This window comes from Hylaeus anthracinus, unplaced genomic scaffold (assembly GCF_026225885.1).
Source record: "Hylaeus anthracinus isolate JK02 unplaced genomic scaffold, UHH_iyHylAnth1.0_haploid 11994, whole genome shotgun sequence".
Classification (NCBI taxonomy): Eukaryota; Metazoa; Arthropoda; class Insecta; order Hymenoptera; family Colletidae; genus Hylaeus; species Hylaeus anthracinus.
In genome coordinates, this window is record NW_026534341.1 from 6,507,046 (window position 1) to 6,532,197 (window position 25,152).

Consider the following 25,152-nt stretch of genomic DNA (forward strand, 5'->3'; position numbering starts at 1 on the left):
CTCATGATATTTTGCTACCGGTTGCGATATTAATGACTCCACAAATTTTAATATTTAAGAATCGTACACCGAAAGAACAGCCTAGCATGCGACGAATTTCTTGATTTTAGATTGGATCTCTAGACATTTTAATTCATTGCTCGGATAGTAATTGGACTTTCGAAAACGAATCATTACCAAAATCTGCTCGGTTCTTTTTCGAAAGTAACTATAAAATCTGCAAGAAATATATTCATTAACGGTTTCCAATTCACGAATGAATTCACTATTGAAATTGTATTCGCTATTCGAATGTGAGTTTCCCACGACTATTTGTACAATACATGTATAATACAGAATTTGTTTTGCTATAAGACGGGTTTTTGTACTTTTGAATTTCATTAGTTTTCGTTAGCGTCTATAGCGCCTTGGAATGTATAATTTGATTGCCAAAAGGACCTGTTAATCTGGTACGCATATTCATGCTACATCGTTAATAATGCATGTTTCCCTGTCAAATGATGCCGCGGATAGAATTATTTGTCGGAATTGGCGAATATCGAATCGAACAACGAATTGACATTACGACCTCAACGTCTGTGGACCTTGGACGTACGGTAGCGTCTTTCGAGATTCGAGGTGAATTTACAATCGCCTCATGTACTTTTATTACAATAGTGCTATACGATTTGAATTCGTTGAACTCGAACATTTCATAAAATTGACCTTTGCTAATAAATTTTCCGTGACGCTATTACGGGTTTCAAGTAAGTACTTTTTTGATTATAAATGAGAAAATGCTTTCTTCAAAAGATTTATTAAATTTCCACGGTTTCTTCTACGATTTCGTTTGTATCTATTTATTTCTTTCGAAAGAAACTTTGCTTTTACGATTTCTGACCTCTGATTGCTAACTATGTAATAGCGAGCAATTGCATGCTTACAAATCCTTTTAATCCACGGTAAGAGACGTGTTAGGGAAAATGTTCTGTCGCAAAGTCTTCTTCTCCCACATATACCGATGCTTGTTGTGCCTGGATCCTATTGACAGATGTTAGAGTACGCTAGTACCCGCGGCGATTGCGAAACCGTTACTTTAAACACGTGTCGTAGGAAGATTTACCAACGAGGAATTAAGTTTATAATGCAAATGACAACTTATTCAGGAGTCGTTGAACTCGTAAGACATTTATTGGGATCACCGTTAGGATTCCTGAATTTCGCCTGAAATATATTAACATTAAATGCGAAGAGTGATGGGCGTCGACTGATAGCTCGGCGCATAATTGCCAAAATTCATCCGGAGATCAACGACTTCTCGGCATAATATTCGGCACACGAGTCGGTTCGTTCGCGCGGTCTACTAATCTGTGCTTGTGTTGGCTATTACGTGAGAGGACGTTGCGACACACCAGCGAATTTTCTGAAAGAGGGCGAAACGAGTTTTGCTTTCTCTCCGATTAATTTTTCGCTATTTTTCTATTTCTTCAAAATGGTTCGATACGTTAATTATCGACCTGTGCGCTGCCATTTATGAAGAGTATTCTAATCTCCTCAGTCTTGAAAATGACTTGGAAGAAACTGCCTAAACGTAAATGGAAATTGACACGTCTCGTCATAGAAATTAACGTTTGTATCGCCGAGTTAATGACGGAGTTGTTGAATTGGAATTGATTAAGAGTACCAGAGATACGGGCAAACGGAAAAAAAATACTAATGTTTGATACGATGTTTATGTATGGAACAAAGTGGTGTTTAGACCAAACTAATGAAGGAAGATTAATATTAATTTCCTTTCATTGTCTACAACAAAAAATTTATCAATTCTAGACTCATCCGTCATTGCACGATTAATTGTCCATTCGCGACGAAAGATTGAGACAGCTTTATTGACCCGTGCGACGCGATAAATGCTCTACTTGATGGACTACTAAGGGGAGAGACGTTTAATCGAGATATTAAAATAAAATCAAACACTTCTCTAGAGATTCAATGAAGGAACGTCAATTTGTCGTAATCTCTGACGCTGGAAAATGTGGCAACAAATCCAGATATATGGTTCACGTCTTCGCGTGCGACGATAAATACCCGTTTTTCTTGCGTTACTGGTTCCATTACCTTGTCTTACATTCCTTCGTTACGTATTTAAAGAAATAGCGTAATAATAATACGCCTTTATTGCATTGGGTCGCGTGTGAAATGAAGTAAAGGATTAAATAAAACAGTAAAAGCAGGGATAATATGTACATGTATGTTTCGGGATAAAAGCGAGGTGCTTGAAATACCAAAAATCGCTATTCAGAACTATTTAGTATTCGTTTCGTGGTTGTTGATCGATCTTCGAAAAGGAGTTTAATGCGATCGTTGCGTAAGAGGATTCTCTTGTCCTCCCCCCTCGACTTGAACCAAGATCCCGTCATGCGCTACCATTAACGCATTACAGCAGCTCTCTGGAACTTGCAACTTCATGCAACTATGCACTTTCCCTGCGCTAGCTGCGGCTGAAGACCCGATAAACGCGAAGGCTTTGATTTCCACGCGAAAAAGAACTCGATCGACTTCACACCTGGCCCTCTTCTTCTCTTATTGCGAAATATCGCGTATAGAAAGGAAGATACGTTATAAAAACCGGTTTCATCGTTCATAAATACCGATCGTCGATGCTTGCAACTTTGTCGAAATCGTAACTCCTCCAATTCTACAATACTTTAATAACTTTTGGAACGGCACCGTTTTCATAAACTCCCATCGAAGGTTATATTGCAAATTTAGATTTATTAGGATTAGATTGCATTGTCTCAATTTCGACGGATTTTTTAAATATCGTTGACTTCAATTCTTCGGTACATAATTCATAAAGTCTGACCCAGCATTTTTTAAGCCTGCCCCTTTTGCAGAATTATCAGCGTCTACCTGTATCGGTGTGAAAATAAAGTTTTGAAAATTTAAGATAAATGTTACGGTTAATTACATGTTTCTGTAGTGCTTTATCTATTTTACACGTCAGGAAAGTCGATAATTGCATCGATTTGAGTGTCATCCGTCGGGGACGCGATTAATTGTTTCATATACACACGTCCGTGCGTGTAACGTTATCTATTCTACATTTGCGAATCACGTAATCACAAACAGTTTATTCATTAATTTATTCTGCATAAACGATTGCACACGACGATGATTGCATACAATCGCGAATTTCGATTAATCGGCATAACAAGCGTTGACGTTTCCGGAGCAAGAATGCCACAGCGTGCCTGGACAGAACACTGATTTCACGTACGAGAATTATCGATATTTTTATACAAATTGAGTTAAGCGCATGCATATATATATATATATTTTTTTTTTGTAAATCTCAAGACCCTCCAGAATCTTCAAACGGGATGCAAATGTAAAAGAAACGATATATTCCAGAAACACACGATCAGTAACTCACAACGCACCGATGATAATCGTTTGTAAAAGAATCTCGAGAGTGAAAGCTGTCTTCCAAAGGATACAATCGGGGATTCGCAGGTTGGGAGAAGCCTTTGGGCGAGGAATTTTTTACGAATTTAGAAAGTAAGCGAAATGCAAGGCTTACGCGAATGCAAAATTCGTAACAGATTCTGATATACAAAAGAAATACAGAGAATTAAAGTATTCTTTGATTTACCTATAAGTGAACTATACATTTTTTACCTAACCACTCCTTCTAATAGAAAAAGAATTGTATAGAGTAAAAGCAATTTCCTTCTCAGAATATCTCCGTGCTTTTTTTTACAGTCGCAGAGCGATAATTCTAAAGCAATCGTTGTTTTCTAATCAGTTGTTCGCGCCGAGCAGTGATTCGCACGATTATCTCCGATTATCTTTGATTCTACGTATAAATATAATGTCGATCGGTCTGGAATTTTCATATTACTCGACGCGTCACGTCCGTTTTCCGTTAAGTCTATCGTTCTCGTAAAACGAAACCGGTTTACGTCGGTAATTCCGCGGCGACTCGGTATTCGTAAACTCCATAAACATGAAAAAATGCGTCACAGGACGAGATATAGATCGTGCTCCGAATCGGTATGCCGGATCGGTTCGGGACACGACGACGATTTCCATTGTCGTCATCGGCGCGAACGACTTTCCCTCTCCCCAGAGTCGCGATAACGTCGACATTTTTCGTCAACAATTTTCAAACTGGGAAAACGGTGATATCATTGCTTAGCGTGGACGCAGACGAGAGGTAGACGCCAGGCGAAGTATGTTTGCTCGTTAACACTTTAACTGCCAGGCGAAAATCTCGTGAAGCTGATCCAAAAATAGTCTTTTATTACAGGACAATCTTCTTAAACCTTCTAGACTTAATCTGTCAAAAAAAAAATTTAAATACGAAAGGTTTACCAAAAGATGAACTTTATTTTTTAAATATAAAAAATAAAATTTTTTTAAAATATCGTGTTTTATTTGAGGACAAAATTCTCGACCCCTTTTGGAGAAAGCTTTACAATCAAATTCAAAGCTATGGCTATTGGAGTGTTTTATATTTTTATTAGAAATTCCCGGAGCATTGTGTGCCATAGTATATGCATAACGTGTTAGGCAATTCGTAGAAAGGACAAAATTTGGATGATAACCTCGAGTCTCTCGACCTTGTTGGTGTCGTTCATCGCGACTTATCGAATGTTTGATTCGTTACACGTGCTACCGCGTGCGTTCTCTTGTGCCACATACTGTAGATCATGGGTGCGATCGAGCATATCGCAAGCGGTATCGATGTAACACGTTTGGATCCTTGTAAGATCGAAGCTGCACTCGGAGACAAAATGACACCTTAACGAAATGTGCTTCCTTAATCCTTAACGCTGCTCGTAATGGAATGATCGAAGTGACGCACTCGACAAACAACTATTATTTAAACACGAGCCTGTATCATCATCCTAAGAATATATTCGAACCTTATACGGGTGGCTAATGTTGTGTACAGGTAGCTCGCATCTTCATCGGTGGTCAACGATGTAAGACCGCTTCATACTTTAGGAAATAAACGTGTCTTGCATTTAATGAATTCGATTTTCCGCTCGTTGATCTCATACATAATACACGTTAGGTATTGTACGATATAATGCTATTATATAATTATTTTCAGCTTATGAATTGCAAATACTTCTAATTTATATATTCGAGCCCTTTCCAACGGAACGTTTGTACTTTATCGAAACGAATCTTAGGTGTCGAATCGATTGATATTCGCGAGTGTGTATCGCACTTGATCCTTACGCAAACTACGGACGTGCACTTCACCCACGTTGCGAACAATGAAGCTTCCGTGTGTGGTCCCTTTCGTCTGGAATATCCGGTCGTGCAGCGTTTCTAGTCGCTGCCACCTTTTTCCAGCACCCTATTAAAAGCAGCCTATTAAACTTGCTTTCTATTGCTCTAGAAACAAATCAGTGAAGAATACAGTGCAAGATCGAAATGATCTGAATGCTATCTAACACCTGACTAGCTTCGCTCAAGTCACATGGAGTTGGGTACATCGAAAAGATCGATACATCTCAGCCTATAATAATTTTCGATCGTATTAATATTATTCGTAATGTTCTTTTAGAAAAATTTTGAAACTACATGACGATCTTTGCAGATTCGTAGCTAATCTACATGACGAAACAAATTTTCATGGGTATCGTTTGGGTATCTTCTTCGACGCCGACCATCATTTCAGTAGCCTTAAACGTGTGTCATTAGCGCGCTACAGATGGCACGGCTGAATGCTAATGACGAATAAGAATTAACTGTTCGATTACTGTTTTCGACCTTCGCACGGCTCTTATATATAATAAATATTTCATGACCCATACGTAAATCGCCAGATTTTGCGTAATTCTGTCGCCTCATTGTTAATTTTATACTTAGACGTCTTACTAGTCGCAGTTTTTTTATCCCCGAAGAGCTTTCACATTAACATAAATCATTACGTCTCTTTACTATTAACGCTTGCAAAAAAACGTTCTGCTCATTAGTTTTTCATTGTCGCCATTTTTAATTCAAATTAGCGTAACACTCGTTTTGTAACTAAAACGATAAACAACTGTTAGTAATTTCTCACGCTGAGTTTCAGAAAAACCATGTTCCAATTTATCACCGATATAAAAATAAAATCGAGTACTGTTCGCCGTTTCCATAGAAATGCTCTATCGTGCGTCGACGCAATTCGAGTGATTTACGTTGCTCGTGGTAGGAGGATTATGTTTATTTAGCAAATAGCAGGATTTATCGCGCGGTATCAGCCGACTGTTTTGTATTTGATCATTCGTCGCGCGATGCAAGGATCCCGGAGACACTGCCAACGGCTCGGATCGTACTTTTTCTTTCTGCGTACGACAAAATTACGTATTTAATTAACGTTCTGAATACTGAAGCTATTCTGACCTCGACACAGTCTACTTCGACGATTTCACGTGTCGTTGGTTGTTACGTATCGCGGTATACGCGTTTCCAAAGTCACGTCGGTGGAGGAATGGGACGAACGCTTATCCGGAGCTAGGATATCGGGAAACGTGTTGAAAGTGGAGGGAAACTTACGATGACATCTCCTGAATATGTATCCACTTATGCGGTGTAATTTTAAATGTAATTTTAATGTTGACTTTTTATTTTAATTTCCATACGTTTGTACATATAACATTTCCTCGTTAACATAATCTATGAATTCATGAAATCGGCAGGCTAGTTGTTACAATGTCAGTCGCGAGTTTTCCTTTCGAAGATTACACCATAGCCATTTTCGTAATATGAACATTTTTAAACGTTCAGAACACGTAATTTTATAGCTACCCCGTAAAGCGGCATTAGTAGAAAGTTTCTTTTCTTTCCCGACGGGTGTTTTGCCGGGCTATTACGATTCGCAATTACCGAGGCAGACAGAGACTTCTGTAATCTGAAACGAGTTTGCTTCGCTGTTAGACGATAATAAGGAAAAGAAACGAGCGACAATTGATGTAATTGCATTTAAATTTTAAGAGAGTATTTGCGGTATTCTTTTCGCGCAATGAAAAGTAGATTTTCAAATACCAATTTCATCGAACGGTCCGTAACGAGAATGTTGCTTAAACGTTGGTCGCATATTTGGTCTGCGATTTATCTTTCATTCTTACTCGACGGACTCTACTTACTTGACCTAATTGACTGACTTTCAGTTTTACTCGATTTGCTTGAATTACTCGAGCAACTTGTAATTCCCTTTTGAACGCGGACAGATCGCAGCGACGTCCGGTCTGGCGTAACTCGAGCTGTTTCCTAAGCGCTGGTATATTTTCCTATTCGAATAGCGAGTAGGTGGAAATATATTTCATAGTAAATATAGATTTCTATCTGCGACAGTTGCTTCTCTCGTCGTTAGTCATTTCGAAAATGGTAATCGCGTTGAATGGTTACTTATCGACGTCTTTCTCTTGCGCGAGGAAAAACTGTTCTCTCGTCCAACGTTAACATCATTCTAAATATTTACCACGAAGCTCGCGGATCATCGCATAATTGAATAAACTCTTGAGAATATAGCTTGCCACTAGCGCCTGCGTAATTATCGTACAGTCCTTCTCGCAAATCTATAAGTGATTTATTCTAACACTCTATCTGACGTCTGTGGTTTCCTGGTACACAGCGTTCTTTTTGCAACATGCCATTCCACGTATCGCATAACTAGTAACATGTGATTTATCCCTTGCCGGTTAGGATGTTAATTCATTGTTAAGTAAAGAATCTAGGAGTCCATATAACGATCAATCGGCTTTGTTTCCGACGGGACACCCTGTATATTTCCCGATTTTCGAACATTATGCGAGGCACTACTGTACACCGGATGAATGGTCGAGGTCGTCGCACGACGATTCGAAGACAAAAGGATCGAGCGTGGTCTCGTGACGAGCCAGCCGCAGAATTGATTTGACACGCTGACGCTGGTGGAAAAAAAATGAAACGGTGACATAATCAAGGCAGCACACGGTGTTTTAAAGTTGACCGTGGAAAACCAGCAGTTTGAATCATTTTCTACTAATCTTTGGTTGCTTTAAACGTTTCCGACCTTATATTTTCTTTCACTAAACAAAATTTTATATTCCTAAAGCATAATAATTGCATACTTGGTTTAACCTCCCGAGTTAACGGGAATATTAAACAAACAGTCCAAGTGCCATTTGACCATGGCTTCCGTCATATTTACCGCTACTTCTTCGAATTCATTAAATGGCCCATTCAACTTTAACGCGGATTTAAACTTCCACTCGAGTGCGAATTGACTAATATTTTGGGTTATGTCATTTCTCGAAGCACGGGCGCGGTGTGTACTGACAACCGGCTTGGAAAGCAAGTCGACGTCCTCCACTTTTCTTCGGGGGGTACGCGGCCGCAATTTCTCGCGAGTGTCAACAACGAGGCGCTCTTATGGTTGCTCCTTTCCCTCGGTTACCCTGCACTCCCTCTCCTTCTCCCTCCACTTTGCTCAACACCATTTCCCACTCCTTTTCTCCTTTCGCCCAGTGTTTTTCTTGCATCTCTCTATGTTTTCGCGTTACTCAAGGCGCGCAACAGCCTCTGGGTATTACTTAAGAGCAGCCGGCCGGTTGCGTCGCTTGTAATAGTTACACTTGCACTTTCCTGTCGGCCCGTTGCCGCCGAGCCACGCGACTCAGACTTTCCCGCCGAGCGCCGCGTTAAACAGTGGCGTCGCTTAGAGGGTGCCCGCTGCCCTCCTTACAAAGAAACCTTTGTGGCATTTTGGGTCACTACTTGACCCGCGGGCCACAGCTTGTCAACCGCTCCATCGATGTATCTCACGTTACCCTGAAGTTTAATACACAAACGAACGTAATTTTATTCTGGCTCTTAAACGTTTAAATTTCTGAATTACGAGTAATATCGATATAACATAGTTTTGGAGTCAGATTCTCTCTGAAGCTATGATTGTAGTTGCAGTGCTAGTTTAACAATCTCGAGGTACCCGAGGTGTAGAGAGGCTAGTGAACCCTAACAGACTACTGGCCCTCAATTATTAATAAATTTATGAATTACGAGTAATATCGATATAACAGTTTTACCAAGGATTCTCTCTGACCTATGAGAGTTTCGCGATGGTGATCCATGAGCAACTCCACTGGGTGACGTCGATTCTAGCTGCGCTACTGATTTCTCCAAGACCGTTCTAGCCTCTTTTGAACGCGTCGGTGCTCGAACCAGTTCCTTGCACGGCAATTTTTACGGGATGTTTCTATACGGGCGTTGTTCTCGTCCTTTGCAGCCAGTCTTTCTCGATGGACAACCTCATTGGGTCGCTAGGTAGATGCTAGACTATCGCACCGGTCCGATACGTCTGGACGGTCACGCTCGAGGAGAGTACGCTATGCAGCTGGAAAAAGAAGCGCAATGCTTTATTATTTTCTCGTGGAAACATTTCATTGTAAAACAGCATGCAATTCTACTCGAAGACTTCGTTCGACTCTGCGCCAAGTAATCGCGCATACTGTTACAAAGTTCCCTATTCAAATTCACTGATTAGTTTAATCATATCCTTCGCAGAATGCAAATAAGTTTAGCGCAACTTGAAATGAGTCTCCATTACGTTAAATTTGTCAAGTAAACGCTTCGAAAACGTGCTTTTCAAAACGGCTGTCAAAATATACGTCGTGAAAGGAACCAAAGAATCCTTTTACGAGTGATCGCGACACGTGCACGAGAATGTTATAAAAAAGAAAATCTGTGTCTATGCTTGGGTCAAAATGAACTGACAGCACGTCGAACAGTTACACAACATGTCAATGTTACAAATGTCTCATAAATCTGTAATAAAACCTTTCCTATCATCATACTTTCAAGCTTTTTCTATTTGTTTGTATGAACGGTGATATACCTGGATTTTTGTACCCTATATTGAAACGAATAATTATTACATGTCGATCAACGACTGTCTGTGTAATTTGGCGATCATCTACCAACTTATATTTTATCTGGAGCATAGACAACTCGAGGAAGTAATTTACTTCCACGTTCTGCAGAACCCTAACGTTTTTGATGTTTTTACGTGAACGTTTGAGAGATTAGCTATTTTCGTGATAATCGTAATTTGTCACCGAATCGAGGATCGACCGAAACGGGACCACTTTCACGATCGCCTTGTTTCGGATTGGACATGTTCCAGTAGCAGTTTAGGGGCCACGAACTATTCCCAAGTCACGTCTCCCGAATTAACGCGCAGATTTCAGCGGTACACGGGACTATTTGTCGACCGAATTTCGCCCACGAGACGGAAGGGTCATACGGTAAAACGAGGAAAGAAACAGCTATCGTTTGTCTGTTTTAATTTGAGAACGAATAAAGTGTTTTCTTCGTTCTGTAAATATTTTTAATTGTTTCGTTACGACTCGGCCGAAGGCTGAATCGAAGTGGAAATAAATTGTTGTCCTCTGCATGGCTATATGTCCGTCTCTGTTACTAAATTACACATTCCCGTGGCGTAGGTAAACAATTGCCGTCTAGTGAGGTTGTTTCGTATCATTAACGACCTGGTATTGTATAACATTAATTGCTCACCCACGTGTCTCAATGATGAAGCTCCGTACACGGGCTAAATTATACCAATTTCTACGTAAGTGAGGTCGTTCAGATTCGATGATCTTTCCTGCATTTCGTTAAAGTTCGAGCGAGTGACAGTATATTTAGACATGTCCGAGTACGAATAGACACCGCTGGGTGCAGTTTGAGTTAAATAAAGATGCGTCCGAATAGCAGCTAACGCACGAACTCCACCAACTTATAATATCGTCACGCCATACCTGTTTATTTATTTATTTATCAACGTATGGTAGTAAAGTTTCATAAAGAAGACCTCGAGGAATTAAATTATTCCTAAACTATCAAGCATAAATCGTATAGAAGCTTGTGTTATACAAATTTGAGGATGACGCATACCTCTCGTTGGGAGCGTCATTTATAATCAAAGAAATAAAAATGCTTTGCACAGCGAGGCCTTCAAATTCATTAATTTTATCGGTTATATACATGGTTTCTTTTTCTCTTTTTTTTTTAAGAATCCTCTGAAAACGATCGTTCGCGTCGTCTTCATCATTTTCTACACGCCCGTAAGATGATTATGTGTTGGCCGTATTGTGAATAACTTTGTCGGTATAAATATCGATTGTGTCACTGAGAGGTATGAGGAGTGATCTCATGGTCTCGAAAGCTTCTGAGTAACTCGAATTCGCGAGTTTTTCCTAGGAGCGTTCAAAGATCAATTCTTTTGCGTAAACCGCATCCTCGTGGCGGACACTTTACATAAGCCACCATTTTTCAAACTTTTTCTACCAAGGAATAGCTGGCGTCCCGAGACAGATATATTTTGTCGGTCACAAACGGCACTTAGTCAAGTGTTAATTTCGTTCGTAAACGGAAATCGTTGCAAACGAAAGACTGAAAACGCACCGTGCAACGTTTGTAAAGAAAGATGTTATTTGATCAGACCATGCAGTTGAATATCTTCAGGATGAAAGGTCAAATTCGATTCCAACCATAAGCTGCTTATCTCTCTTTCGAATTGCAAATGAACCATGGTTCGCGTAACGCAGCCACGGTGTGCAGCGAATCTGTGAACCTACGGTTTCTTTCCAGGATCGGATCGAGACTTCCGATATCCCTGGGTGTCCAAACTTGGGCCATTTTCAACCTCGTTAATTCGGTTCTGTTTCATTCGAAATGATACTCGCTTGTTCGTTATTTAATTGCACGCGATTCACCAGGGAATTGAATTGTTTACTAAGCTCGCCGAGGAAAGGATGGCTCGGAATCGTGTTCGTGACCGAAAATAATCCTCTTGAATTATTAAGAGTCCCCTTGTTACCGCAGAAAGCAAATTCCAGTATCGATTCCGCGCGGCGAACCGCAACATTCCATCGCGCGGGATTGTTAGAAATTTCCTAACTCTAGTGGATATCTTCCGCGGTGATAACGAAACAAGTGGAGGTTGTTGGAGATGCTTCATTTATCATAAGAGAGTTATAAGAGAGCTATGGTCTACCTTTGTATCCGTTTTTGACATATCACAAGATCTTGCTCCAGAAATCAAACTAAATTATATCTCATTCGGGATATTTAATCGTGGACGTCAAGTAAACATTTCAACTTCAGCCACCACTAACTTTTACTTATCTACGGTGCTCAACCTTGACGGGAGCCCAACACCTTCCAGCAATTAACAGTCTGCCGCGATGGGTCACGAGTGATTGTGCAATTATTTTGTAACGCTGACACAACGCTTGCTTCGATATCGAGCGCGTAAATCATCTCGTGACAAAGCGATTCCAAAATACACCAAAAAATAAGTGCTTAAAAATTAAATCCTGGACACTGACAACTGGACCCATCGTCTTAACGAGAAGTTAATCAAGCTTTTCCTCCGATCGTTCAGTTTTGAATAATTACCCGAAAATGCGCGTTTCTTCCAAGTGCACGGCTATCCCTCCTCCCCCTCCCTCGATTCGCAACGGTGTTCGTCGACTTGTCGCGGATTGTTGCCAGTGAATCGAAACATTTAGCCAGCGCGTATTGAGGTCAGTGGTTTGTTCATCCTATCGTTAATGACGATTCCAGTGTCGAGACACACAGCTTCGACGCGGACACGAACGACCGACCGAGCGATTCTTCCTTGCGTAACGTACACAGAGGACACAACCGGCGCTGGCCCGTTTTCTGCGCCCGGCCCATTATAATGTATACAGTTTTCGCAACATATTCCCGCGGTATTTCGCTTGCTCGACGCGTTTTCGACTTTTCGTTTTGCAAGCGAACGAGACGCGATCGCGATCCATCGCGGACCAGCGAGCCGCCTTTGCCTGCATTTCTATGCTCCTCGATGGTTATACTTGGCACGAAAGTCGGTACCCCCTCGCAGGGTTCCGCGACGAGGGGCCCCCCAAGTCGGCCACGTTGCGTCTCTCGGAGGATCTGAGATCAGAGACGAATGAGACGCCGTTCTCCTTGAAGGAGCGCAGGTAATAATGGTCATCAAGAGCGAGACTATTATATTGCGAATGAATCTCTTCCGCATTGCTCTTGTTGATCGTGTTGATGCTGCTTCTAACTATAGGATTACAAAGCGACCTTTCAAAAAGTCAGCAACTTGGAGAAATCCTAATCGTAACAGACATACCAACTTGGAGCGTGGTTTACTGCAACATGGAAAGAGACTCCTAATCATAACAGACATTCCAGAAACACACTTAGTGATGGCCTATGTGCATCGATACCGAGCCTCTATCGAGGACAGAACGAAATTTCAGAAACATAGAACCCGTTCCTGAATTTCATTCCAGGAAGTGTTCGAATGAGCCTCGCGTGGCGCGATCTCTCCTAGAAGCCAGGATAGGATCTGGATCCTTGCCCGTTCCCCTGCCGGTGGATCGATTAGTGAAAGGACCAGACGACTGGGCGGTAGGTGACCTTACAGACTCCGACGACCGTGTACAAATCGGCGACCGACTGGCCGATGATAAATGACGACACCCATTCAAGTCCGTTGTCGATTGGCCTTGACAAGAATTCTCGCGCCAGGCCGAGTTGTATTGAAAGCGAAATCCAACGGGTTACCAAACCGTCGTCCGTTCAGCTGACCAGCAACGCTGACCGAACTTGCACGTAGCCGCGCACGAGTGTCTTCAGGGACGTGATTAAACTGCCGCTAGAATCCAAGGCGTCGAAATAAATAATTAACGGGCGCGGTTTTTCTTCCGCGTCCTCCACGACCGCGAGGAAAATCGCTTCGCGGAAAACGACGATCGTTTCCGCCTACCTGGAACAAAACGCTCGGAAGTTACGCGAACTGGATTGTTAACGCATAATAGTATGTTTGAGGCATTACGTGACTGCCCACATTCTTGATCGCGTCTCCGCTGGAGGAGATTGAATCGACCTGAAATTTCCACGAAAGATGCAGCGTGCGAAGACCTCGTTACTGTAAATAGCTGCTTGATCTCTTGTCCTACGACAACATGCGAGACTCGTGGCACGAAATTTGAAAATTATTGGCGCGCTAAGGCCTTCGTACTGTGAAATTTTCAGCTCGATTTGATCTTCGGCAGAGATACGATGAAAGATGTTAGATGGCTGAAAGTAAGAAAAACGACGAGTCTAGGACTAGGACACTGGGTGGGTATCGAAACATATAGCAGATGGCTAATCGTACACAGTATTGAGAATAAGGAATCTTTATACCGCTCGAGATTGCGTCTCCAGCCACCGTGATTTATATGCGTTATTATTCTGATAGCACAATCGCTCGGTCATAATGTTTTTCAAGCGCAGACCTACTGCTAATCTGTTCTATAGCACACTGTATACATATTTTAGCAAATTTGTTAGAGTTTCCATTTTTAAACAATTTGAACATGGAAAAATTGCATGAAAGATCGAACGTGGGTTTGTTGCCTATGCGTTTCTTCCACGAAGAAAAAACCTGAAAATAATATGGGTGGAAGAGTAGATGGAAAATTAGATCACCTCTGACATTGGTAGCGTTAATTTAACGGAGTAACCCAAAGGAAAAATTTAGGCAAACACGCTGTCTCCCGGTATGTACATTGTACTTCTATTTAGGAATCCGATGTTCTTAATGGAGATAAGATAATTGAAACACATTTAGTACACGAGGCACCTGAATATCAACTTTGCATATTGCAATCTTCCTGGTGCTATACATACCTGTTGACATTTACAAACTATTATGTTTGTAAATAGCTTTGAATGGCCGGGTATATCAGAGATAAGCCAACCTACGGTCAACCTACGCGTACGATCTATATAATTACGTCGATTAGGAATCGTCGTTCGGTTTCAAGGCAAAAATCGTTAGCCAAACTTCTTTCGACGGCACGTGGGAGAAAATACTTTTAAATAATTGGTGGAGCGCCAATTATAGGCGCAAATACAATTTAAGATAAATTTCTGTTTTTCCATGGATTGCGCGAATGAAGCGTTAAATAAAGTCAAATCACGAATTGTCGAAAATTAGAGAAACGTTTTACGTGATTCCGCGTAAGTAACAATGAAGTAAAATCTGGAAACTTTTTGGGTCACGTCGCGTAACAACTTCCACGTGGGCGACCAAGTTTACCTGGGATCGAGGCTCGTGAGTCCGATCGCAGGTGAAATTCGACCGATCGCCGATCGGAGGTGGGCAGAGGCCTGTTGGGCGCAGTGGTTCAAGGCCGTGGCGATTCATGGTCGGCCCCGTGAATTGCGAGATTCCGTTGGATCGTGGCGTGTAATCCATAACAAAAAATTATGTGATCGATTTCGTAAGCGGTGAGGTACACGCGGTGAATTTCGAGTCGTGGCGATCTTGGCCGCGCGAAGTCGCTTCTAATTCAACGATCGACGCCGAAAATCGCGACGCAAATCGGTCGACATTTATGTAATCGACGAAGCTTTACGCGTACGTTAAGTAATACGCCCTCGTTCGCGCGTGTAACAAAAGAAATTTGCTATAGGCGAGGAGAGCCTGTGTGTCTGTACACTCTGGGGGGACAACCGAGTTCGGGTTACTCGAAGTCTCCGATTTTACGTGGTTCGACGATCACGGTCCTGCGCCAATTTAAAACAAGAACGTACTTGTGGTGGTGTGAATGAGCATAAATGTTTACTGTTGTGAACGCGTGAAAAGTTTGTAGACAGGTATTTATTGAAAGTGCCCTTTCTCAAAAGAGAAATTAATTTTACAACTGTTAGCGTCGTAACTCAAAGAAGGATCGGAGCGATTATAGCTATATATCTTTGTTGCCACACGCAGACACTTGTTCGCAAGGATGATCGTTACAAAAATTCGAATGTATTTCCTGCGCGTCTCGAAGGGGTCGCGTTCGATTTTCGCTTTAATTAAACCCTTCCGTCTTTTGTTGTTTCAGGAACCCGCAAATCTGGTCTTGGAAATCTGCGCCCTTGATTCTGACGTCGCGAGGATTTCGTGAAGGCGCCCTCAGAGAGGAGAAAAAAAAAAGGAAGAATCATGTCGATTGTAATGCACTACGTGGACCGGCTCCACGAGATACTTGACAAACATGCAGGTAAGCGTGCAACCAGCAGATTTATAAATAAAGTACAGCAAGTTCTCGACCTGTGCGGTTAATTCGGTTCAAAGCTTTCCACGTAAGCCGAATTGTATAATTCTCTTTTGAAAGTGAAATTATCCATTGTTTTTAACCAATGTCCTTATTTCACATAAGGTCCTTAGTTTCGGTAATGGGGGACGATTATTATTCATTAGAGTTCGTATATCTGTTAACGATTAGCATGTACACGTGCCTGCACGTGTATCTGCGTGAATTACTAAAGCAAAGGAATTGAAAATGGATTTAAAAATACGATAATCACCGCTTCCCCATCGCTCGTACATTTCCACGACACTTTTCCTTATTTACTGAAAATTAAACAGTTTCTTTCCCCCACTTTTTGCCAATATTTTTCCTTCTACGTCGTATTCTCCTGCCATAAATTTAACTATCCTTGTTCTCACCTTCGAATTTGTTGACAGGTTCTTTATCCTTCGCGAACCTACGTCTGAAAGCAGTCGGTAAAAAATATTACTACGTAATTGTTATAGTAATTAAGTCGAAGCAATCTTTGATTTAACAGCGCGTCACACTTGGACAAGGTCATCATCGTACGGGTACCAGATTCTTTGGTATTTAGATATCTAATCTCTAAATAATTCTCTTTCCTTTCCACGGTTTTTTCCATTACTTATTCCGATCTATCTACATCTGCAAACAACCTAAGTTAATTCATTGATATGCTAGAGTACCGATAATCATGTGCAACAGTAAACGAAATTTACGCAATCCAAACGTATTATTAATCCATTAAATCTGTTGTCTTTGTTTATTATGAAAGGAACAATCGAACTGAAAACTCAATTGTTAATTCATTCAATATTTGTCGGATATCTTGTTGCAGTTTATTTATTTATTTATTTGCTTTATTGCACCGTATCGAAACAGGATATGAAAATATACAAAACATCTACATAAATTATATTTAGTTATACTTATCCAAGCACGTTCGCTCGAAAATGAATTTGCACCGAGTCGGCAAAGATTTTGCAATTGCGTTCCAATTTTCGTTAAACGCGCTACTTTTCGAGTCATCGATAAAAATGATAATATCGATTTCGAGGGAATTTATGTTTGGAATAAAAACACAGGAAACGAAAATACAGGAAATCAGGTAATCCACGGTAATAATTGCAATTTAATAAGTTCGCTGATATTTGCTTACTTTGAGTCCAAACAAGAAAGAGAAACGCAAAATAACTGTAAAAAAAAAGTGTACGCAAATGTTGCTGACGCGAGAAAACTCAAAATAAAGGGATTCAATTGAACTAATGAATAAGTAATCACCCATTTATCACATCGTTCCATGGATCGACACTAATGAATAGAACAAGCAACGAAAAAAGTACATATTGGTCTATGGCTTTACTATCCCAACTCGAATTGCTTTTCTCGTTTTACGGAGGTTCTAATTTTTCTACGAACTCACGGAATTTATCCGACGTTTTCCGGTATATGAATTGCAATTTATACCGAAGGACTAATTTAATTTGCAATAACTTTTGTTGCGTACGTTTTTACTCTAAACGCAATGGCAAACAAATTCGTTTCCCATGTTTGATCACATTAGCTCGAAGGTACTACGTTTTGTTTATATAACAGATGCAAAAATTTCCAGTAACTTATGAATTCCATAATTTCCATGACAAAAAAAAAATGAATGCAAGCGTCATATAAAGAAACATACATACATATGTATGTGATCTGGAGTCACGCTGAATACATTGCGCGGAGTGTAGAATATTTGTGCGTGCATTCTACGAAATTTTAAAAGTCACAGTTCCTACGCCTTTAACACAATCAATTATTTATATTCGAAGACATTCCTATAGTTCGGTGATCAAATCACAGTTTCATCGAAAAACCTGTTTTCTCCTCGGTGTCTGTAATAAATAAAGGAGAGAACAGGTTTCTTGTGATGTAGGTAGTAAACAACGGAAAGTATCGGACTAATACGTATTATTAAATAACAGTCCAGTATGCAGTGCTACCATGTATAAACTGTTAGAGACACATGTTATCTAACATTGACATTGCTTTCTTCTAACACAAAAATTACAAGGGTGCTTTCATTAGTCGTTTATTATTTTAATACAATTTCGCCCATCTTTAGCGGTTGGATACTTTGTTGGGATTGCGCAAACGTTGCCTTGCGCAAAACTCTCTTGAAACGAAATTCCCGAACTCGCATGGTCGTTTTAATCGAACAGAAACTTGCTCCCTTGGGAGGCGCAGTAAAAATTAAAAAAATGAATGTGTAGAGCAAGAGGTCGTTCCATCGGAGACTCGAATTGCGTACGTTTCTCGGTGATAATCAATTGACTAGATTAATTTCACGACGTCTTTCGCAACGCCGTCAACTTTCGCCGACCACACTGTCTGTATCTTTTGATTTTGCTCCAAGGCTCGAACTGCAAATTTTCAAATAACGAAGGACAGTTAAATATATTTTTGTTCGGCAAAAGTGATGGAATATAACAAAAGAAAAATTGTAAAGCAATAGAGTTGGATCCATCATCCTAAGAAGATGGTCTGAAGTCACTATGAAACTTCTTCATCTTCTACTGATCGTTCCACCAAATTTTGTCTGCATAATTGTTCGATCGAAAGAACATCGCAAATGGGCGTTTACACGGCGTTTTTATTCATCGCCTATTACTCGAGTAAAACTCTGTCTATCTCTGTCACGTGCTTTGGTATACAAATGACCATCATCAGGAAAGTTTTAGTATTCGGAATTCCAGATAGGTGGTTGTGTAATTTCAGACTTAGCTACATCTGTCTGCATATTGATACAAGAAGCGAGGCATGTCTCGCGGAGATAGACAGAATTTCATTCGAATAATCGATTTACTCGTGACGTTTATCAGGTAAAACCGTTATTCGGATAAGATTTTCTTCGTTCAGCGTTGACTATAATTCCGTTCGTCGATTAAAATGCAAATTTTCATTCAACGGGTAACGAACCCAAGAGTTGTTTGTTTTTCATACGTTATTCGATTCGCATAAGGATCTCGGTTATCTCTAGACAGTTTGCATAGATTTTACATAACGGAAATTCATACAAAGTGAAATAAAAGTTAACGAACGTGTAACCTTCGTAGATAGGAGTGATTGGTAGTCATTGTCGCATTGAAATCGAACTTCCCTACGCGTTGGACGTCATCGCGGTTCGGGAAGCACGGTGGCGGAGATTTCGACGAGCGGACGAGCAGGAAAGGAGGGTAGAATCACAAAGAATATCGTTGCAGTTCGGCGAACGTCACTCGTTGCAATGTGCAACGATCGTGGCGCATTGAAAATGAATAATTCATTTCACGTGTCCGTGGGGAACCTGCTGCTGATTTCGAAGAAGGTTTTTTAAGCTAATTCGTTGCATAAACATGACCATATGGGACTGTATTTTTGGAATCTCCGTGCGGATTTCAATTTTAGAATTTTCCGACCCGAACAAAGAAGCTTTATACGAACGAGATCAGAGGTTGCCTTCCATCAGAAAGATCTCTGTTTAATGGCTCAATTTTACGGCTTTCCGTGTACCATCGAGCCCACCGAAGAAGCGATGAAAGCGATTACAAGGTCGGTCGAAACGTTACAACCAAGAGGACGGGTTAATGAAACGGATTCTTCAACTGGTTTTAATGTGACGTTGGTTGATTGAACTTCTGAAGGACGCGAAAGGGCGAGGAAGCATATCGCGTGGAGAAACCTCAAGAAACCTCAAGGTCGAGGTTGTTATACTTTTACATGGTATTACCAGCCGCACTCGAACCCTCGGCAGGAGGCAACTCGATCCATAATCTTTCGTAATCTTTTCACGAAGAAATTTCTGCCAATCTCGTGGATTTGTCTGTTTATCCTGTCGACCAATATTCTCGAGCAAGATCTATTATATCTCACTGCCTGTTACACTGGGAATTGGTTCGTTGGAAATCGATGCTATCTACAATCAGTCCCATAAATATTCGTATCTAAATTAAATAATAGGTTTGATATTTTTAAATAAATATTTCATTATTAATACATACAAGCGTGAAGTTTATTCATGCGCATACTTACAATGAAACATCTATTTGAAAATATCAAACCTATCATTTAGTTTAGACAGATTTCTTTAATAAACATAGAAGTTACGAATATTTATGGGACTGACTGTATACAATAACGAGAATCCATCTTCAGATATAACCATTGATTTATACAATACTCATTGATCTAATTCTCGTTTCAGATCAGAGGACAACGAATTGGTTCATGATGAGTTCCCCGTTTCCCACCCTGTTCATCTGTCTGACCTACGTGTACGTCGTGAAAGTTCTGGGACCGAAGCTGATGGAGAACAGGAAGCCCTTTCAGTTGAACAACATCCTGGTGATGTACAACCTGTTCCAAATGGTGTTCTCGGCGTGGCTGTTCTACGAGGTAACGTGTTCCTTCGTGTCGAGTGTTTTATGTTAAACACCCTAGCTCTGCCTGCTCTTTGTATCGAACACGTGTTTGTTTGCACAACCACACTCACGAGAAAATATGTTCTTTGCATGCGTTAAACTCCTCTACATTTCTAAAAAGATGCGTTCGATGCACGCTAATATGTACGACGGAGTCACGAAAGCCGGAGGTTCGCGTGGGGAATAATTTCTGCGAAACCGTCGCGAACGTCTGGCCGAGTCATCGAGTTCGAAATCGTCACCAGATAGCATCAATGGCGCGAGCTTTATTAGTATTTGCGATACATGGACGGTAAACTTCTTGTTTACGTGACTCCTTTGCCGATCGTCGAGTCGTGGACGGGTTGGTGGCAGAGATGGGCAGTTCGCTCGAACAGTAGGCTTTCGAAAAAATAGAATTTTTTGTACGAAACACTGTTCACCGTTTATTTTGCCCCTCTCTGATCGGTGGCACCTCTGCCTGCAAACGATTCGACGATTACTCGGGAAGCTACTTCCGGTATGTCACTTTGAATGCAAGTGCAACGTGTCGTAGCAGCGAACAGCGCAAGATTAAAGTGGTCGCCAGCCTTCCATTGACGGTGACGTTAAAAACTTTATTATTATCATTTTTGATGATATAAGATCTTACAGGAAGTAAAAAAATATTAATACTTGTAAAAACTTATGCGATGAAGTAATGATTAATATATATTTGCGAAGGTTAGAGACCACTTTAATCCCCGTGAGAAATTGTCGAGATCGAAAGCTCGAAAAGACGCGTTTCGAATTCGATTGGATAAGCATTTGGTAAACGCAGCTAGATGAGCTAGATTAAACGTTAATTTTGCAAACCAACAACAACAGAGTCTGATGGGCGGATGGTGGACCCATTATAGTCTCCGTTGCCAACCGGTGGACTATTCCGACGATCCGATCGCGATAAGGGTAAGTTTTGTGTTGTCCATAGCCTCTTTCGCAGATAGATGATGAACGACGGCCATTTCAACGAGACGGAACTCAACGAATGCCAATTCCAACTGTATATATATATATATATATATATGTATATACGTACGCTCGTATTCTTGTAACAAAAATTGTGCTGTGTGTGATTGTTCGAGACGCTAATCGGGTTTAAAGTAATCATAATTTTCCTGTTAAAATCGGGTACTAGCGTGTTAATACTAACGAGTTGAGTCGATTTATCGAAATAATTATATAACGTTGTTTCGTGCTTGTGTTAAAACAATTAGTTTTTACGTTCGTCGATTCGAGTCTACAGTCCACTCGTAACGATTTTGATCTTCTACACGAGTCATTTCATGTAGAAATATAGTTTTTTTAAATTGAAGATGACTCGAATAGAGAGTCGAAGACGTCATCGTTGAGTAAATGAATTGTAGTAACAATAATTAGAAACGTGTGTCTTTTTTTTTTAAATCGCGTCGAAGACTCTTCTAGGCAAGTATCGCAACCGACAAAATCGATTATGGCGACGTATACGCATATGCCGACGATAAACCATCCTACGTTTTCAAGGGTCTTGTATGGTGGCAGTTGGAGAACCAAGCTACGATGCGGATTGTTTGATGCTTTTGTAGACAGCCGATTTCAGGGCAAGAAACGGCCTATCGAGGAGGAGTAAAATTTACTAAACCGCTTTAACGCTTTTCTGTGTGTCTTTACTTACCCTGGCGTAACAATTCGGGCCGACTGGCCGTTGCTGGTTGTACAGGGTTATATAGGGTGACTCTAGAAATCGAGCCATAATATAGCACATTTTCAAGCAAGGACGGATTGAATAAAACGTTAAAGTCTCGTTTTATTATTGAAACGCGATACACAGCTCGCTCTAAAAGAAGGAAGTACAACCGTGGCTTGTTTTCACATTTGCTGCTCGGTTCAATTTCTAGAATTACTCTGCATAGCTTCGAACATCTGCCTCTGTTCGTGTTTTTTTGTGTGTGCGTGTGCTGTCCAGTGTTTGTCGCATGAATGTCCTGGCTGAAACAAACTACAAGGTCTGGCGAATTTCTCTGTCACTAATAAGCAATAGTTAATCGTTACTTGTGTAATTGGCGATCTATTAATCGTTCTAACTCCGACGTAAATTTTCGATTTCAAGGAAACAGCCTGTGCATAGGTAAGAATTCGACCTTAATTAATGCGACCAGGATTATTACAGAGGTCGCAGTTAGCTTTTCACGTGCGCCATCGCGCGTACCCCTTTTCGATTCTACGCCTTACTCTTTCATTTATTTATTCTTTTCACTCATCGGAGAATGGTCTCTGGGCGGTTGTGGTTGCAGTTAGGAATGTCCGGATGGCTGACTGGCGACTATTCTCTAAGGTGTCAACCCGTAGACTACAACGATCAACCCAAAGTATTAAGGGTGGGTGATATTCCCTATTAACACGCAAACGTTACACTAAACCAAACACACTTTTCGTACATTCTATCGGTACACGATTGAACTAGAAATTCCACATGAAAAAGTAGCAATACGAGTCAGAGATGGGCACAATTCTCCTTAACGCGCAAAGATCGCTAATAACGAGTCAAAAGTGCTGCTTTCGAAGGCGTTATTGGTACGGTATAAAAAATTAGGGGGACCGAGAAGTAACGTCGTTTCGTTAACATTAAATTCAAACAAATACATTCTAATAATAAGTTTCAATTTTTAATCAATTATAATAAAATTCTGCCCATCTCCGTTGGAACGTTGTAATTGATGCTTTATTTGTTTAATTAGTTGTACAATAACAGTCTTCTGGCCGACGTAAATTTTGCAAGACGTCTCGGGTTATCAGAAATTACTTCCATGTATTTATTCTTTGTTCTATTAGTATGATTTGTTTCTTTATTTACAACTGTACCGTGTCTTTTGCGTGTTCCACTAAGTTTCCAAGTAGCGTTTGAAGAATACGGTATTTGAGGTTTCCGCGGCTCGGGGTTCTGATAGTTGATACACCAGTTGATAGCCCTTTAAGAAAACGTGTTTCAACGTTTCCCAAGCATTGCATCCAGCTTCTTCAGAGATCGAATGGCACACCGAGATCGTTAGTTTAGAGCTACTCAACTCCTGCTCAGGTACCTGCGCTCATGTCATAGCTAATTGGCCAGCAATCACCGAGCTTGTATGTCATGGATGGACTGATCATCATCCTCCAGATAAACGTGTCAGATGCGATTCGAGCCTGTATCATTGTTTATAGTATTTGCAGCTTCGTTATTTATGTATCTTGGAGAGACCTAAACTACGCGATACACACTTATGGCAGTGTATTACTCGAACTCCTGAAGAACGTAGTGCTTCAGTGCTTGCGAAACGTCGAAACATTTGTCCCAGAGTGTCCCAACGTACTATAAGGATACAGTAGTTAATCGAGCAAGCTAACACACTTCGAACTAGCCGCTTCATGCAATTAACACCACTTAACAAAAACTACATGCAAGAAACAATACACTTGAAAACAGACACTTACACGATATGCACAGATAACAGACTGACTGTCGTCTCCGTCGATGTGAACCTATCAAGAGCAAGTCTTTGGAATCTGCGTCAAACCATGGTAACACTTGGAATACTTTTTCAAATGTTATACTTAACGCATTGTTGATCGGTCACGACGATCGTAGTATAATTGCGAGCACTGGATCTCCAATGATTTGCCTCTCTTGTTACGTTTGACACAGCCGAGTGTAGCGCATAAAAAGATCGTCTAATCGATATTTTGCAACATACAGATGGTGCACGCATGTTGGTGGTATTACTTCTCCAAATTCACGGAATTCATGGACACGGTAAGTAATCGGAATCCAGTAAAGATTGCATCGGAACGTCACGTTCCAGCGTTTCGTCTTTTAATCGATTGTCTAAGATTTCTCGTTGTTCACCGCCTTTGTAGATCTTCTTCGTACTGAGAAAGAAGAACAATCACGTGTCGACGTTGCACGTTATTCACCACGGTTGCATGCCAATGTCAGTGTGGTTCGGCGTTAAATTTACACCTGGTACGTACAATAATCTTTTTACATAATCGCCGATTAAATCGTACGATTCAATGGCAATTCAATTGTTCGTCGTATCGTCTCGAGCAACAGACTCGCCCGGATCAAGATGCATCCGTCCTTCTGAGAATTGCTAGAAATTTACGAATCTAAGATTATTTCGTAAAAAGTGGTTAGTCGAGTAAAAAGTAGTCGATGAGTTTTCTTTTTTTCTCCTGACGTATCTTATGGTTATTTGCACGTGCGTGCTCGTATGCCCTGGTTCGAATATTACGTTTCCACAAATAAATTCTAATCACTAACGAGACGCGCATTTATACGATCCATTGACGTAGAAACTATCATTTTTGTCATTAAAGAAAACACGCGACTTTAAAAGCGTTCAACGTGCAGTTTCCGATTTGCCAACGTGTAATTAATACAGGCTGTTATTGGTGGACGATTCCAGACTGAGAAACACGTTTCGAGGAAAAACTAAGTATAGCGTGGTGGATGTCATGAATTTCCATGTCACGTGAAAAAACGCAATTACGCTCTATTTTTATAATGAAAATCCAATACTGTTTCTTGTTCTCCGTGTAAGCGGGTTAAGATATTTTGAAGAGTTTAC

The 25,152-nt window shown here is 40.7% G+C and overlaps 1 protein-coding gene across 4 annotated transcripts in view; it reads left to right on the top strand.

The window, feature by feature from the left end:
• Positions 1–25,152, top strand: part of LOC128888337 (elongation of very long chain fatty acids protein AAEL008004-like) — a 44,581-nt gene that overhangs the window by 17,923 nt on the left and 1,506 nt on the right. For 3 of the 4 annotated variants that reach the window (XM_054145084.1, XM_054145085.1, XM_054145083.1), the window contains exons 2-6: positions 15,897–16,055; positions 20,332–20,522; positions 22,840–22,923; positions 24,279–24,335; positions 24,440–24,545. In XM_054145084.1, coding sequence (XP_054001059.1) covers positions 15,998–16,055; positions 20,332–20,522; positions 22,840–22,923; positions 24,279–24,335; positions 24,440–24,545 — 496 coding nt within the window. In that variant the 5' untranslated portion in view covers positions 15,897–15,997. Of the gene's footprint in view, positions 1–15,896; positions 16,056–20,331; positions 20,523–21,394; positions 21,476–22,839; positions 22,924–24,278; positions 24,336–24,439; positions 24,546–25,152 lie in introns of all 4 variants that reach the window. The other variant, XM_054145086.1, reaches the window with a different exon arrangement.